General features: G+C 60.3%; 3 protein-coding genes across 12 annotated transcripts; 2 read left to right on the top strand and 1 right to left on the bottom strand.

Moving 5' to 3' along the window:
- The first annotated feature begins 12 nt into the window (after window positions 1-12).
- Window positions 13-3,344, top strand: VEGFB (vascular endothelial growth factor B). 3 transcript variants are annotated; one of them, XM_012777920.3, is made up of 7 exons: window positions 13-323; window positions 836-878; window positions 1,197-1,393; window positions 1,596-1,669; window positions 1,864-1,899; window positions 2,097-2,332; window positions 2,900-3,344. In XM_012777920.3, the coding sequence occupies exons 1-6, from the start codon at window positions 264-266 to the stop codon at window positions 2,308-2,310; spliced, it is 624 nt and encodes a 207-aa protein (XP_012633374.2). In that variant the 5' UTR covers window positions 13-263; the 3' UTR covers window positions 2,311-2,332; window positions 2,900-3,344. The 3 variants fall into 3 exon arrangements, with proteins under 3 accessions (XP_012633374.2, XP_012633375.1, XP_075857864.1); XM_012777921.3 differs by having other exon boundaries at window positions 2,198-2,332; XM_076001749.1 differs by lacking the exon at window positions 1,596-1,669 and having other exon boundaries at window positions 26-323; window positions 1,864-1,942; window positions 2,198-2,332.
- Window positions 3,345-5,026: 1,682 nt separating this feature from the next.
- On the top strand, window positions 5,027-7,898 carry FKBP2 (FKBP prolyl isomerase 2). 8 transcript variants are annotated; one of them, XM_012777931.2, is made up of 6 exons: window positions 5,027-5,319; window positions 6,459-6,627; window positions 6,961-7,073; window positions 7,206-7,252; window positions 7,611-7,646; window positions 7,739-7,898. In XM_012777931.2, the coding sequence occupies exons 2-6, from the start codon at window positions 6,463-6,465 to the stop codon at window positions 7,798-7,800; spliced, it is 423 nt and encodes a 140-aa protein (XP_012633385.1). In that variant the 5' UTR covers window positions 5,027-5,319; window positions 6,459-6,462; the 3' UTR covers window positions 7,801-7,898. The 8 variants fall into 8 exon arrangements, with proteins under 8 accessions (XP_012633385.1, XP_012633379.1, XP_012633381.1 ...); XM_012777925.2 differs by having other exon boundaries at window positions 5,027-5,212; window positions 6,432-6,627; XM_012777927.2 differs by having other exon boundaries at window positions 5,027-5,212.
- Window positions 7,899-8,262: 364 nt separating this feature from the next.
- Window positions 8,263-10,771, bottom strand: PPP1R14B (protein phosphatase 1 regulatory inhibitor subunit 14B). Its single transcript, XM_012777922.3, is given in 6 exon segments — window positions 8,263-8,605; window positions 8,696-8,728; window positions 9,024-9,107; window positions 10,229-10,510; window positions 10,512-10,618; window positions 10,621-10,771. Coding segments are annotated over 6 exon segments (609 nt in total). The 5' UTR covers window positions 10,655-10,771; the 3' UTR covers window positions 8,263-8,536.
- Window positions 10,772-15,024: the final 4,253 nt, after the last annotated feature.

The following is a 15,024-nucleotide window of genomic DNA, read 5'->3' on the forward strand; positions in this document are numbered from 1 at the left end:
CCCCGCCGTCCCCGCCGTCCCCGCCGCCGCCGCCCGCCGCCACCGGCCGCCCGCCCGCCCGGCTCCTCCGGCCGCCGCCGCTGTGCTGCGCTGCGCTGCCTGCGCCCAGGGCTCGGGAGGGGGCCGCGGAGGAGCCGCCCCCCGCGCCCGGCCCCCGCCCGCCGCGCCCGGGCCCGCGCCATGGGGCTCTGGCTGCCGCCGCCCCCTGCGCCGCCGGGCTAGGGCGATGCGGGCGCCCCCGGTGCGTTGCCCCCGCGGGCACCATGAGGCCCCTGCTCCGCCGCCTGCTGCTCGCCGCGCTCCTGCAGCTGGCCCCCGCCCAGGTACGTGCGTCCCGACATCCCGCCCTCCTGCGGTGCCCTCTCTCAAGGTTGGCGGAAGTGGGGAGGCGCCGAGCGTCGTCGACTGGGGGATACGCGGGGTCCAGCCTCCAACGCGAGCACCTCGGGGACCCAACCCAGGCATCCCCTGGGAGGTGTCCCTCCCCGCCGGCCCGCCAGCCCAGCCCCAGGGCCACTCCTCCGCCCCACCCCGTCCTCTGGGCGCCGCCGGGGGCGGAGCTGCCTCAGCGCCCGCGGAACCTGGTTCTGCGCCCACTGTGCCTGCTCCTGACCTGCAGCCCCCAGAACAAGCCGGGCGAGGCTTGGAGATTTGACACCGCCAACAGAGTGTGCCTGTCGGGTCTTGGGCCAGGACAGGCCCCAGGTCCCCGGGAACAAAGCAATCTGGAAAGATGTCAGAGAGGTGGTGAAGCCACCCAATGTGAAGGCAGAGCCCTGGGGACAGTGACCCCTCCTGGAGTGCACCTTGGGTCCAGGTCTCTTCTCTCCTACAGGCCCCTCTCTCCCAGCCTGATGCCCCTGGCCACCAGAAGAAAGGTAATGGTTACATTAACGTGGCACTAGCCAGCACTAAGAGGGTTTGCCATGTGCCCTGATTCCAGGCTCCTTGTTCCATCATCTTGTGTAAATGCAACTCTCCTGTAAGAGGAAACTATTATTCTGCCCATATTACAGAAGAGGAAATTGAGGCAGTGAGGCTACTGGGATCTGGATAAACAGGACAGAGGAAGCCAGGTTGGGAGGGCAGAAAGGAGATGCAGAAGGAGGGCTAGTGGAAGGGACTGGGGAGGACAGCTGCTGGGAGCAGCTACAGGAGACCCAGAGTGGGCTTAACCCTGTCCCGTCTGCCCATAGTGGTATCATGGATAGACGTGTATGCTCGTGCTACCTGTCAGCCACGGGAGGTGGTGGTGCCCCTGACTGTGGAACTTATGGGCACTGTGGCCAAACAACTGGTGCCCAGCTGTGTGACTGTGCAACGCTGCGGTGGCTGCTGCCCTGACGATGGCCTGGAGTGTGTGCCCACTGGGCAGCACCAGGTCCGGATGCAGGTACTGGGCAGGTGGAGCCACAGGCTGGGATGCATGTTGGCACTCTGGGGGCGGGGCCAGCCCAGAGACTGAGGCACAGGAGGCTGAGGGGTCAGTGGTCAGGGTCCTAGCTGTTGGGCAAGCTTCTCTCCCTCCAGCCTTGGAGCGTCCCCTTTCTCTTTCCCCATCTCCCTCACTCTCTCTCTCATTCTCCTGAGCACAGATCCTCATGATCCGGTACCCGAGCAGTCAGCTGGGGGAGATGTCCCTGGAAGAACACAGCCAATGTGAATGCAGGTGCCAGCCAGGCCCAACTTCTGAACTCACAGAGCCCAAGCTTGGGGGGTGTCGGGTATGGTGGTTCACTGCAGTGGGGACCAGGTTTCTAAGAATAGAGCCAGGGGTAGGCCTCAGCTCTGGGACAAGAGAGTAGGATGCTTGGATTTCCTGATCCTCCTCCTTTTTGTCTCTGTCTGTCTCTTATTTTTCAGACCAAAAAAAAAAGACAGTGCTGTGAAGCCAGACAGGTGAGTGTCTTCACTCCAGCTGAGGAGGGAACGGGATGTACAAGTGAGTCAGGAAGTTGTGGTCCCCTCCCTTCCTCCTTCTCCCACCTGTCTCCTTCCCCTTTTCCTCTGCTCCCCAAATTTGTGTGCTCTGCCCTGACCCCAGCTCCCGGGAAGACTCTTCTTTCCCACCCCAGACATGTTGCTTCTCCTCCTAGGGCTGCCACTCCCCACCACCGTCCCCAGCCCCGCTCTGTTCCGGGCTGGGACCCTGTCCCCGGAGCACCCTCCCCAGCTGACATCACCCATCCCACTCCAGCCCCAGGCCCCTCTGCCCACGCTGCACCCAGCGCCGCCAGCGTCCTGACCCCCGGACCTGCCGCTGCCGCTGCCGACGCCGCAGCTTCCTCCGTTGCCAGGGGCGGGGCTTAGAGCTCAACCCAAACACCTGTAGGTGAGTAGTCTTCCGGATGGCATTTGTTTGGGAAGGCATGAAGGCCCTGTCCTGGAGCAGGTCCAGGGTGAGCCTGCCAGTGGGAGGAGGGCCAGAGAAGAGGAAGCTATTGAGTGTGTTGAACAAATATTTACCAAACGTCTGCTGGCACTGGGCTCAACATGAACAAGGCTCACGTTCTAATGCAGAGTGGGACAAGAGGGGAGATGGTGCCAGCAGAGGATGTCCAGGGCTGTGGTGAGGGGCACCTGACCTCATCTTTGAGAGGTCTGAGATCTCTGGAGGAAGTGACATCTGTTTTTCCAATTTGCAAAGTTTGGGTTTTCCCAGAAGCCCCTGTGATAGACATTTGCTCTACCTTATGAGCTCCGAGAGGTGAGGGGACATGGCAGAACCCTTGTCTGTGGTGCTTCTTGCTACCCCTGCATCCCGTGGTGAGGCCAGGCCAGTGGGGGCTTCCTACGAGCGTCAGGAGAGAATAGGGCTCACAGAGCTAAGGAGGGAGTAAAGCAAGAGGAACCAGGGCTGAGCTCCAACCAGCACGAACAGACTCCTTCCTCTCTTCAGGTGCCGGAAGCTGCGAAGGTGACACATTGCTTTTCAGACTCGGCGGGCCACTTGCCTCATAGGCCACACCCCAGTGGGGGAAGAGAGCGGAGCCTGGTGAGAACAGTCCAGCCCCCAAGATCTCAGCCCAGGCAGAAGCTGCTCCAGGACCTGGGCCTCTCAGAGGGCTCCCTTGCTGTCCCTTGTCTCCCGGAGGCTGTCGTCTAACAGGGTAGGCAGAGTTGGAGGAGGAGACTTGGAGGCACAGCAAGAGTGTTCATATCCCAGCTTAGGGGAGAAAGGGGTACTGTCTCAGTTTTTAACCATCCTGTATAAGTGAACATCTTACAACTTGCTCCTCCCTCCCCTCACTAAGAAGACCTCAAACCTCTGCGAATGATGGGGTTGGGCTTTGGTACAAGAACTGTGATCTCCCCCCAACCCTGATAAAAGACATGGAAGGAGATGTCCCTGCCTGTGTCACTATTCGTCACCGTCCAGGCTGGCTAGTTTGGGCATCACTGCCTTCGAGAACCAGAGCTCGTCTTAATCCCTCGTGCAGATGGAGGAAGTGAGGCCCAGGGCCCACAGCAGAGCCCAGGCATCCAGAATTGTGGACTCGTCACTCATGCTGTTAGCACTGGGCACTGGGGACAGGGAGGGCCCAGGCAATGCAGGGGTCTGTGCCTGCTGGTCACAAGGATTCCTTGCTGGAAGGAGATGGTGTCCTAGGCCAGTGCACTTGATGTGGGACTCAGATCAGCTGAGTGACCTTGGCTGTCTTTGCCCGTCTTTCTGACCATTTTTCCACGTGTGTACATGGAGGGAACAGAGGACTGCTGTGGTTGGGGCCCTTGGGCTCCAGAGATATTTAAGATTTTATTCACAAGATAGGAAAAAACATCTGTTTTCCCTGCTGGGCAGCACTTTCAGTGTTTGCTGCTTTTTGCTCCCTGTAGTTTAACTCTAAAGCCACACACCTCAGTGCTATCTCCCAAGGGGAAGCGTCAAGCCTCTGGCCAGTAGGCCTGGTTTGGGAAACAGGGTTCCCTCATCCCAGCCCAACAGTCTTCCTTGCCTTCACCTTCTTCATGCCGTCTGGCTCCCCTCTTCAGCTGCTGCTTGAGACTCCTGGCTTGTCCCACCCAGCCCAAGCTCAGTGTCCACCCTTCTCCCTGCAGCCCAGTGCCCAGGGCTGGAGTGGTGACATGGTGGACAGGCCAGCCTTGGCACCAGTGCTTTTACCCGTTGAGGCAGGACATCAGGGGCGGAGCTAACTCAAGACCGCCACCCTACTGGAGGCTTTCTCTGATGGGTTGGAGGGAGCAGTTTAAACCGGAAGAGACAGTTCCTGACAGTATTAATACTTTCCAGTCATTTTCTCAGCCATGATGTCACTGATCGTACCCTTGGCCAGTTAGAGTGAGGCAGACCAGAGCAATACCAGATATGCATAGTGCTTCATGTGCACCCTCTTGCTTTCTCGATTCTGAGGCCAACACCCTATCTTCCTTTTCCAATTGAGGAAACAGAGTCAGAATGGCTACCTGGCCTGGGATCTGTAGACATTCTCCCTAACCCTCAGCCTAGGCTTAGCTGCTTCTCAAGTGCAGGTTCATTATCTCAGCTGACAGATGTTTTATGGGAGCTGGCGGGCCAGAAAATAACAGTCCGGGGAGGGAACGGGCGGAGCCAGACCATTGCAGTCCTGCCGCGCAGTGCGGTGCAGTGCCCAGGTGGAGGTAGGCCTGGCAGCCAGGGAGGGCAACAAGCAGGAGCATCTGCTGTAGGCCAGGGCCTGGCGCCGCACATCGTCTCGGTCCTGCTCGGGCACTGTGGGGGTGGGTGTTACCAAGCTCATGTCGGACACCAAATTCTACCAAGGTCACACAGCCAATTCGTGGCAGCCCTGGAATTCAAACCTAGGTCTCCGTGAAGCCCAGACTCTTCCCACAGCAAGTCCTGAGGACTGTGGGCCATGAGGAGGCCAGGGGCCAGCAGGAGCGCTGTGTGAGAGGCTGGGGCGACGAAAACGCTGCCTCAAGACCACCTCCGGGAACCCACGCCCAGCTGACCTTAATGTCATTTCGGCCGGAAGTACCTTCGGCCTTTTCGGATGTCGCCCTTACACACCACCTCTGCCGGAAGTGACGCAAGTCACGTGGCAGCGCGGAAGGCGGAGCTGGGGAAGAAGCCGCGCCGGCGGGCGTGTAGGAGTGGGTTCTGCACGGTCCAATGAGGGAGGGCGGCGTGGCCCGGCCTGGTAGCGACGGGGACGCGCCTGCGCAGAGGCGGTAGCACGACCGGGGTTGACTCCGGGGGCGCGGCGAGGAGGTGAGAGGGGGCCACAGCCCGGGCTAGGCGCACCCGGGGTACAAGGGGGCAGGCTGGATCAGACCGGGCAGAAGCGGGCCGGGGCACCGAGTGTCAACGAGAGCTAGGTGACGAGGAAATTGGCGGTGGGGGTCGGAGCTGTCTGGAGATGCCGCAGGGGGAGGGTTCTCACGCCGCACGGGGCGGAGCCCTGGGACTCGGGGCGGGACGAGGAACTGAGACGGGTGGGACCTCCGAGCCGGTGCCAGTGGAAGGCGGAGCCCGGCGGCTGGGGGCGGGGCTAGAAGGGTTGAGGGGCGGAGCCTGGCTCGAGAAGGAGGAGCTGGAACAGGTGGAAGGCGGAGTCTCGGGTTTGGCGACAGAAGGGGACGGAGCGCAGGCGCTGGGGGCGGGCCCTCAGCTGGTGAGTGGCGTGGCTGCGGTTCCGGAAGAGGGGTCTAGCTCTGTCGAGGGCGGGGCTGCAGGGCCAGGGGCGGAACCGCGCGCACTAAAGGGCGGGGCCAAGGAAAGCGAAGAGCTAAGCCCAAGTAATGGCCCGGGGCGTCCACGCGGGGGCGGCCTCCGTGGTGGCCGGGCCTGGGGACGCGGTAGGCCGAGAACTCCTCCCGGAGAGGTGGTATGGGTCGAGCGGGCTCGGCGGCCAGCAGACACAGGGCCAGTCTGGGTGCCCCGGAGACCCCCGAGAGCTCAGAGCTGGGGCGGCGCCCCGGGCGGAGGCACAGGGCCGGGCTGGGGGGTACCTCCGGAGGACCGGGGCTCTTCGGAGCCACCCAGCGGGGATGTGTGGGTGCCTCGGGGCCGACCCCCTGCAGCGGCCGCAGAGGTGTGGGTGTGCTGGGCCGGGGGCAGCTGGGTGTGGCGTGAGTGGGGCCGCCCAGTCGGGGCAACTGCTGCGCAGTCAGATAGGGTCTGGACTTTGCGTAAAGGAACGGGTGGGAACTGAAGAGGGGAAGTGGGAACTGGGAGGGAGGGAAGGTCTGGGGGTGAGTAAAGGGGCGGGGCCCTGGCTGCTGTGGCCTCCCCTGACCCCCTACCCCCGCTGCTGGGGTCCTCGGCCAAGCCCCCTTCTGTCTGGACTGGTAAGTGTGGCCGTGGAGCCCAGGGGAGAGGGCGGTGACCCGGGAAGAGGGGATCCCCAAGGGCAGGCAAGGTACGGTGGGGTGGAATCCTTCTGGTACCTGCCCACGTTCCATGCCTTTCCTGCCCTCCTCCCGGTCAGTCGGTCTGTCGGGGTCTGTGCCTGCAGAAACATGAGGCTGAGCTGGGTCCTGACAGTACTATCCATCTGCCTGAGTGCCCTGGCCACGGCTACGGGGGCAGAAGGCAAACGGAAGCTACAGATTGGGGTCAAGAAGCGAGTGGACCACTGTCCCATCAAATCTAGAAAAGGGGATGTTCTGCACATGCACTACACGGTGAGTGATGGGGGTGGAGCTTTGGGAGGCGGGTGGGGCTTCTGGGGACCAGAAAGGACTTGGAAGTCTGGTTCCTCCACCAACCAGGTGGGTGACCTTGGGCAATTCCCCTCTCTCCTCTAAGCCAGTCTCCATGCTTCCACCTTGCCCTTCACTGTCTACTCTCCAGGTGGGCATCAGCAGGCAGTGACAGTGTGCTTTGAGCTGCCCAGGGCTCTGTCCCCTTCAAGGACTATAACCACCAGTGCTATGGGGGCCAGCTTGATGGGGAGAGCAACTGAGGGAGGTTGGGGTGGTCCTCTCCTCCTGACTGGCTTTCCCATGGTCCCACAGGGGAAGCTGGAAGATGGGACAGAGTTTGACAGCAGCCTGCCCCAGAACCAGCCCTTTGTCTTCTCCCTTGGCACAGGCCAGGTCATCAAGGGCTGGGACCAGGGGCTGCTAGGGTGAGTCTGGGGCCAAGGTGGGGTGTGCATGACCATGGTCCAGGAGGTGAGCTGTGGGAGGCAAGACCCAGAGGCGGGGCACGAGTAGGGAGCATGGGTGCTGCCACTTGCTGAGCACATGTTATCCTGCAGGATGTGTGAGGGGGAAAAGCGGAAGCTGGTGATCCCATCAGAGCTGGGTAAGAGGCCTCACCCGAAGTGTGTAAGGGCTGGGGTATGATTGGGAAGGGTGAAGTGCTGCTTCAGCCTCATTGGCCTCCATCCTATCCATTTATCACAATACCTGTGTCTTTCAAGTCTGACGATGCCAAGCAGTGAGGACAGGGCAAGATTCTTGGGACACTGGGCTGTAGTGCCTACCCTCTGCCCTCTACCAGGCCTTTGGCATCACCTTCCCATCTCCATTACACCTTCTCCATTTCTGGCCTTCTTGCTGAGGGGACAGAAGCTTGGCTGTCTATAGAACACCCCCCCACTTTGCCTGAGCTGGAAGGGAGCCTGGCCACAGCTGACCGTTTCTTCATGTATCTTCAACAGGGTATGGAGAGCGGGGAGCTCCCCCAAAGATTCCAGGTAATATTATACCTTCTTGCCCCCCACCTCCTGCAGCCATCCCATCTCCTTGTGGCCCTGGTTCGCATTCTGACTTCACTTCTCCCCTACAGGTGGTGCAACACTGGTGTTCGAGGTGGAGCTGCTCAAAATCGAGCGACGTTCAGAACTGTAGCCAGACTGGGGAGGGGCAAGGGGAGAGAGGCCCCCATCAGGGACCAGACTGTTCAAAAAAAAAAAAAAATACAAAAAACAAAACTCTTTAAAGCCCAAGGAATGAGCCTGTGTTTGTTTGTGGGCCCTAAGACTCAGACTGGGAGCTCCAGCCTTCCCTCTCCCTTGGCACACCCCTCATCCCCTTCTCCTTCCTGACTGCAGAGCCTTGGGGGTCCAGGCTCAATGGCATGGTGGCCCTTGCTCAGAGAGAAGAAGCAGTGTTCCTGCCTGCCAACAGCAACACTGCTCTCCCATCCCCCACAGCTCCCCAGCCTCTTCCAGCTCCTGGTCTGGGAGCCAGCACTGGGCTATCGCCATGACTACGTGGCCCTCAGGAAGGCCTGCGGTCACCTGGGGAGAAGCTGAGCTGGCAGCAGTAGTAGAGCAGTGTGTCCCCCCTAAAAGAGACCAGCCAAGCCTGTTAGCTGCACCAAAGGCATATCCTAGCTTTATTAAAGGGCCCGCACCGCAGAGTCAATATAAAAACACAAAAAGTCCCATCAGTTTAATAACAATAAAAAACCCCAAAAATGGAAAACTGAGGGTGCAGGGGAAGAGGCCCCTGGGCCAGGGGCACGAGGAGCCCTGCTCATGGCACCAGGCCTGGCCGCAGGGTCCCTGGTATTGCTGTTGCTACGAGGTTGGGGGGCTGCGATTGTCCTGTGGGAGCCACCGTTCACCTGGGTCAGGGACCCTTACTTCTTCTGGGGTGTGCTCAGCTTCTGCATGCCCCGGATCTTGTCCAGCAGGCCAGAGATGAAGGCCTGGACAGGAGGGTGGATGTTAGGGAGACCAGACCCCAAAATGACAGGAGCCTGGGCTCCCCTACCCCACCCTCTAGGGGAACCACTTACCTCAGTGGGTTTGTAACAGTCAACCAGCAGCTCCTAGCAGGGCATTGAGGGAAGGGGAGGAGGGATGAGTACACAGTGAGTTCTCAGGAATGGGGCCTAGAGTTTACCTATACCCACTTCCAAGGACTGGGGCCACCCTAAGGCACAGGAGATGCCACAGTCACATGGCTAGGCAAGTAGCATTAGCCCCATTTGCCAGAAACTGAGGCTCATGGTCACAGAGCTGGCTGACTCAAACCAAAGAAGGCCAGGCTCTAGAGCCTTGCTTCCTAAGGACAGTGCCTCCAGGCAGCCCTGCAGCCAAGGTACCCCTCAGCCCCTCTCTTACTTTGACCCTGGCAGCCCGGGTATCGTCACTCTCCATGTCCAGGAGCTCATCCACATCAATCTCCAGCTCTGGGATCTCCTCTTCCTGGGGTGGGGGTGGGGGAGGAGGGAGAGACAAGGGCCTGAGTTGGGAGAGAGGGTGTGAGAGGGGCTCTTGGGTTGAGGTCCCTGCCTACCTCAGGATGAGCCCAGCCCTCTTTGCCTGGCAGACAACGGCAGCTGCTCTGAGGAAGAAAACAGATCAGGCTCATGCCAAGGCAAATTGCCCAGGGTTTGGGGGGGGCTTCCTGTCCCTGCCAGTGGGCACTAGGGGTGCCAGACAAGGCCAGACAGCCAGGACTGGGGACCTTGGGCTGGGAACCCAGCAGATGTGTCTCCCCAACATCCGGGCCCCCCATCTCACCAGTGAGATGAGCATCGGTGAGGCCAGCTGTCCCAGCTCGTCACAGCCCCCTCCCCTCCCCCAAACACCTGTCACAGCTTCCCGGAGTGAGGAGGAAGTGAAGGGTGAGGGGTCAGTGGCAAGGACCCAGGCCTGGTAAAGGGGAAACAAAGAGCCCATGCTTTGGTGAGGGAGGGGGTGCCCACCATGCCACCCCCCAGGGATGCTGCTACCCTGTTTGAAGCCAGCTGCATTCCAGGGCTGGGCTAGGGTAGGCAGCACAGGGCAAGCCCACTCTTCCACCCTGCCCCGGGGGGCCTGAGTCACCATCTGAGCAACCAGGGAGTCATGGGGTGGAGAACCAGAGCCCAGAGAGCGGGCTAGCCTGCCCACATGCTAAGATGGAACTTCGGGCTAGCTCATTAGAACAGCCACGACCCTTTACAGCCCCACCAACTAGACTAGCGCCTTCTAACCAAGGTCTAAGCTAGCTGGCACTAGGCAGGTTAGACCTCCTTTCATTGCCAGCCCAGGCTAGCCCCCTGCTTCCTGCCCAAGGCCCAGACTGTCCCTAGACACTTCTGGAGAACACCAAGATTCACTTGGGGAGTGACATGAGGGAAATAGGGTCTGTGACAGTGAAGAAGATAGAAGTGACTTAGGTCAGACAAGAAAGAGCATACATTGGGGGCGGGTAGTGCAGAGGAGAGCGCGCAGAAGCAGAGCGCCCATTGACTTCGGTGACAGGCGGGCTCACAGTAGGGTTCCCGGGCGGACCGACTCGGGACCGATTTTAGGGTGTCGGCGCTGGGTGGGAAACACACCTGGCAGTCGTAGAGGCGCGTGAGCTGCTCCAGAATCCACTCTTCCAGGTTGAGGCGCTTCCGTAGTTCCTTGCGGTCGTACTTGACGGTGACCTTCCCTTGGCGCCTCACTGGGCCCTCATCGTCCGCACCGCCCGGGCCCTCACCTGCAGCCCCAGGGGGGCTCTGAAAGTACACGCGGGGCCCTGGGCCGCCACTGCCCGGCCCGGGGGCCGGGGCCGCCAACGCCGCGCCCCCCGCAGGGCCGCTGTCCGCCATGGCGGCCGCCGGGGCCACGTGCGCGCGTCGGGCCCCTCCCTGAGCCGCCGCCTCCGGGACGCCCGCCGGCTGGCTCCGGGCGGCTGGCTCGGGTTAGCTCAGGGGCTCGGCTCCGCGCGGCTCCGCGGCGAGGGCGGCGGCGGGGGCGCCCGGGGGCAGCTGCAGCATGCGGAGCCCCCGGGCCTGGCCTGGCCGCGCCCCGCCCCCTCCCCGCCGATCCGCCCGCCCTTTGTCCCCCGCGGCCGCCGCCCGAGCCGCCGCCACCGAAGCCGCTTTCTCTGTCTCGCTCTCTTCCTCCGCCCCCCGACCACACCCCCTTAAAGGGCCAGCCCCGCAACGGGCCCCTCACCCCCATCCCGCCCCCAAGCAAGGACTAGGAGGGGGTCTAGTCCGCAGGGATTTGGGCCTGGTAGTCCGCATCCCCCTAAATAACCTTCCAGACCCGAACCCAGGCGTTCTAAGCGCCCAGTACTGGAATTTGCGCTCCCACCTGCAGGCTAGTCCTCTTTGGACCCTTCCTCATTCTGTCCTCATTGAGGCAGGAATAGGAGCCATCTGAGAATGGGGGAGAGTGGACACTACGTGTAGGGAGAGGGTCTGGTGAGGATACATGGGGGCCCCCATGTCTGGGTCCTCTGGCCCTTGGTCAGCAAGGGGCGAACGGGCTTCTCCACGCGGACCAACACGTGGACCAGGCTCCCAGGGATGGAGGAGTGCAAAAGGCGGTCACAAGCTGCCCAAGTCCCCAGACGCCCTAGTTGGCGGGGTCCCACGCCCCCACGAGTTGGGGGTGAGTAGAGCCAGCCGGCTGGCCTGAAGGGCCAGACCCGAGGCAGCCACCGCCCACTGGCCAAGATGGCGCGGGAGCGGGATTGTGGGAAATGTAGTTCGAGGGCCCGGGCCCGCATGGCCGCCCCTCCCCCGCGGAGCCCGAGCCCGGAAGCGCAAACTTGTTGGCGCGCCCTCCCAGGGCTAGCCGCCGCTGGGTGCGGCCCTCCGCGCCCCGCAACCCGTGTGTATACAAAGATCTGGGAAGTGGGGAGGCCAGACTCCTTATAATAAAGGTGATAATAACAGCTGGCCCATAATGAGCGTTTATCGGGACCCCCACTCAGTTGGTTCCACCTTGAGGACACTCATTGGATCTCCCACAGATCCTTGCCCTGCACCTCCTCAGTCCTTCACACCACATTGACCCACCTTTCTTAAGCCGACTGTACATCCCATTCCCTCACCCCATTTGATTTTCTGCATCTTAAAATTTTCTCATTCATTGTTTATTGTCTGTCTGCTGCTTCTAGATTGTGAGCTCCATGGGGCAGAAACCTGTGTGAACTTTGTTTGCTGCTGATGCCCAGGCTTGAGTCTGCCTGGTCTTCAAACCCACGTGTATTGGGCAAATTACCTGGTGCCTGCTGAACCCAGCACCTAGAATTATGTCAGGCTCATAGTAGGTTGCTAGGTTGATCGAACAATTGACAGAGAAAGCACCAATGGCTTCCTCCGTACCTCCATTTCCACAGTAGTTTGTGGCAGAGATTAAACAGGAAAATGCGTGGAAAGTTCAGTTACTACACCACAGAGGTTAATTAAGTCATGTGGCTAGATAAAAGGGGAGCTGAGATTTTGAACCCAGGCTGTGTGACTCAAACCCCTGACACAAAGTCCCTACTCATCCGCTCCCTCACCTCCTGTGGACACCACCCAGCAAGGTTGTGCCACTCTCCCTGGGATGTCTCCATGGACAGCAGGCTTACGTGTTCCAAACAGGGTCTCTGGGTCTGAGAGGCAGTGCTTCCTTTCCAGCCTTTCACAGACACCCTCTCTTTTGATGTTGGTGGCACAAGCCATGTGCAGCAGGTGGGGTTCACAGAAGAGCTGGGATTGTTCCAAGGTGGCACATCTGGTGCTGCATCCAAACTTGAACCCAGGACTTTAGGCTCCTCCTTTACCCTATAGTGGGGAGAAGAATCAAAGAGAAGACAGAGGCTGAGAATGAGGGGTGAGGTGGGCTTCTCACTGACAGCATTGGTGGGGGGTGGGCTCACAGGACCCAGTCCAGGAGAAGGTAGAGTGAGCTGATGCCTCCTCCCTCTCTGGCCCTTCCTCTGGTCTTAGCCTTCCTTCAGCCAGCCTGGGGGCCAGGGAAGGGCTGACCCTTGCTTTTTCCATTAGGCAGGACCCACCCTCTCCTCTAGGAGCTCTGTCCTCCTGCTCCAAGCCTGGCTTCATGGGAGGTTCACTTTACACACATCCAAAGGGCAAGTCAGCTCTGTTTGAACCCAAACATTCATTTGGGCCTTGGGAATAGAGGGGAGACACACTCACACTCGATAGCCCCTAACACCCAACAACTGCTGTGAGAGTGGGGCCTGCAGGCCGTGAGGACCTCCAGCCCCAGCTCTGCCTCCAAGGTGCTGTGACCCTGACCCTTAGCTGGTTCTTCCTGTCCCTTCTCCCCTCAGGGATGGTGTAAAGGTCTCTAGTCATGTCCAAATGTCAGGGTACCCCTCTGAGGGTTCTCTGGGCAGGGGCCTCTTCCTGACTCTTCCTCTCTCCACCTCCTCCACTCCCAGGGCACACCCAAATTCCTGTCCATGCCATCCCTTCCCATGGCCACCCACCGCGAGAACAGTTGGTGCAGATGGGCATGCTGACTTGCAGCCTTCCTGGAGACTCATCCGCCCTGCACAGAACCTTAAGCTTGGAGTGGAAGAACTCGGTTCAAGTCCTGACTCTGCCCAGTAGGCTGAGAGGCTGTGGGCAAGTCACTCACCTGCCCTGAGCCTCTTCCAAGAGGCTGATGATCCTGACATCCTGGTCACTGGGGGAAAGAGCTCAGTGCTCTGGGGCCTGTGCCCAGCCAAAGACCTCCAGCCTGAGCCCTTCTTGACTGGAGTGTGCTTGCTCCTCATCCTCCCAGCCTTGGGTTGTACTGTGCCCTCCCAGCCACACCCCTCCCAGGTCTCACCCCCACCCTCCACTAGAGTGCATTCCTGAAGCAAAGGCCCTGGGGAGGGTCCTGTGGGCCAAGACTGCTCCCTTAATCGAGGGTAAAGGCCAGAAAGGCAGCCTTCCTTCGGCCATTACTGCTTGCTGAGAAACCCTATTACCATTACTATGGCTAGAAGAAAGTGAGAAGGAAGGAGCCCTCTAATGGGGGCTGCTCTGGCCTCTGGAGACACAAGGGTGGTAAGGAGAAGACACTCTGGCCCAGGAAACAGGCTTCCATCCTGTTTTTTTTCCCAACAGCCTATTGCCCAATACTTCTGTGAAATACCCCTGCCCTCATACCCCCTAAGCTCAGGCCCTGGCTCCAGGCTCTGCTAGCCCTGGTGCAGGCTGGCAGGGTCCCCTGCCCCAGAGATGACCTATGCCCTTTTTTCCTTCCTCCCTAATGTGCCCACATGCACTCAGATATCCAGCTGCCTGAAGAGGGGGTGGCATCTCCCACCCGTATCCTTATTTATTCTCTGACAACCTTCAACTGCTGGACAAGGTGACTGAGGCACAGAGGGACTAAGTTCTGACACTAGCAAGAGCTGGACTTGAACCCAGGCCTGTGGGAGCAGAGGCCAATACCTGCCCTGGAGGGCTCTGTTCTCCCAATAAGGTCTGGTGGTCCCTGGGTTTCTGAGGGGTATGGCTCTGCAGCCTGGTGGGAGACAACAAGCATCAGATGATCATAAGTCTTGTCCCTTTTTTTTTTTTTTGTCTCCTAAAGGGCAAGGAGTGGAGGCAGGAAGTTGGAGGGTTGAAATTCTCCTACAATGCTGTGTGACCTTGGGCAAGTCCCTTTCTCCTCTCTGGGCCCCAAGTAGAGATAATAATCACATCCCACAGGGCCACCGCTGCTGAAGGCAAGGAGATTCACTAGGTTAGAGTTGGTGGCCAACGCGGTGGGTGGGGATTTGGAGGAAGGCCAGGGCCTGACAGGGCTCCCTCTGGGGGTCTGAGAGCCTGGGGCCAAGGGGCCTGCAGGGCAGCTCCTCTTTGCCTGACCCTCCTCCCCCAGAACAGGCTCCATCTCTTTCTGGGTTTCTAGGTGACTCGGCTGGCCCCTCTGGATGAGTTCTACTTTAAACTTGCTGCTGCTACTGCCTCTGTATTGGGGGGGCTCCCACAGGGGCCCCCAGGCAGGAACCCCCCCCCAGCCAAGCCCTGCGGGAGGGGCTGCAGCCCCCACCCATCCCAGTGCCCATGCGCCTTCCCCTCCTCCCATCCCTGGAACACAGATTTCAGGGCACCTGCTGTGGGCCAGGCACTGCAGAGCCCCTCCTCAACCCTTCTCCTTTGGGGACACCCACGAGGCTTCTGACCCCCCTGGGCAGACAACGAGCTTTCCCTCCGCAGTTTTCAGCCAAGAGGCTCACATAGACGGGCTCCAGGCATGAGGGTCTCTGGCACAAGAAATGGGCTGTTCTAGAGCCCGCTCTGGAAGGCCAGCATGCCTGGTCCTCAAAGGAGGTAGCAGGCGCACGGCCTCCCCAGGCTAGGGGCGGGGGAGGGGCGCCTGCCCGCGGGAGGCCCATTAGCCT

The sequence above is a fragment of the Microcebus murinus genome, chromosome 4 (genome assembly GCF_040939455.1).
Source record: "Microcebus murinus isolate Inina chromosome 4, M.murinus_Inina_mat1.0, whole genome shotgun sequence".
Classification (NCBI taxonomy): domain Eukaryota; kingdom Metazoa; phylum Chordata; class Mammalia; order Primates; family Cheirogaleidae; genus Microcebus; species Microcebus murinus.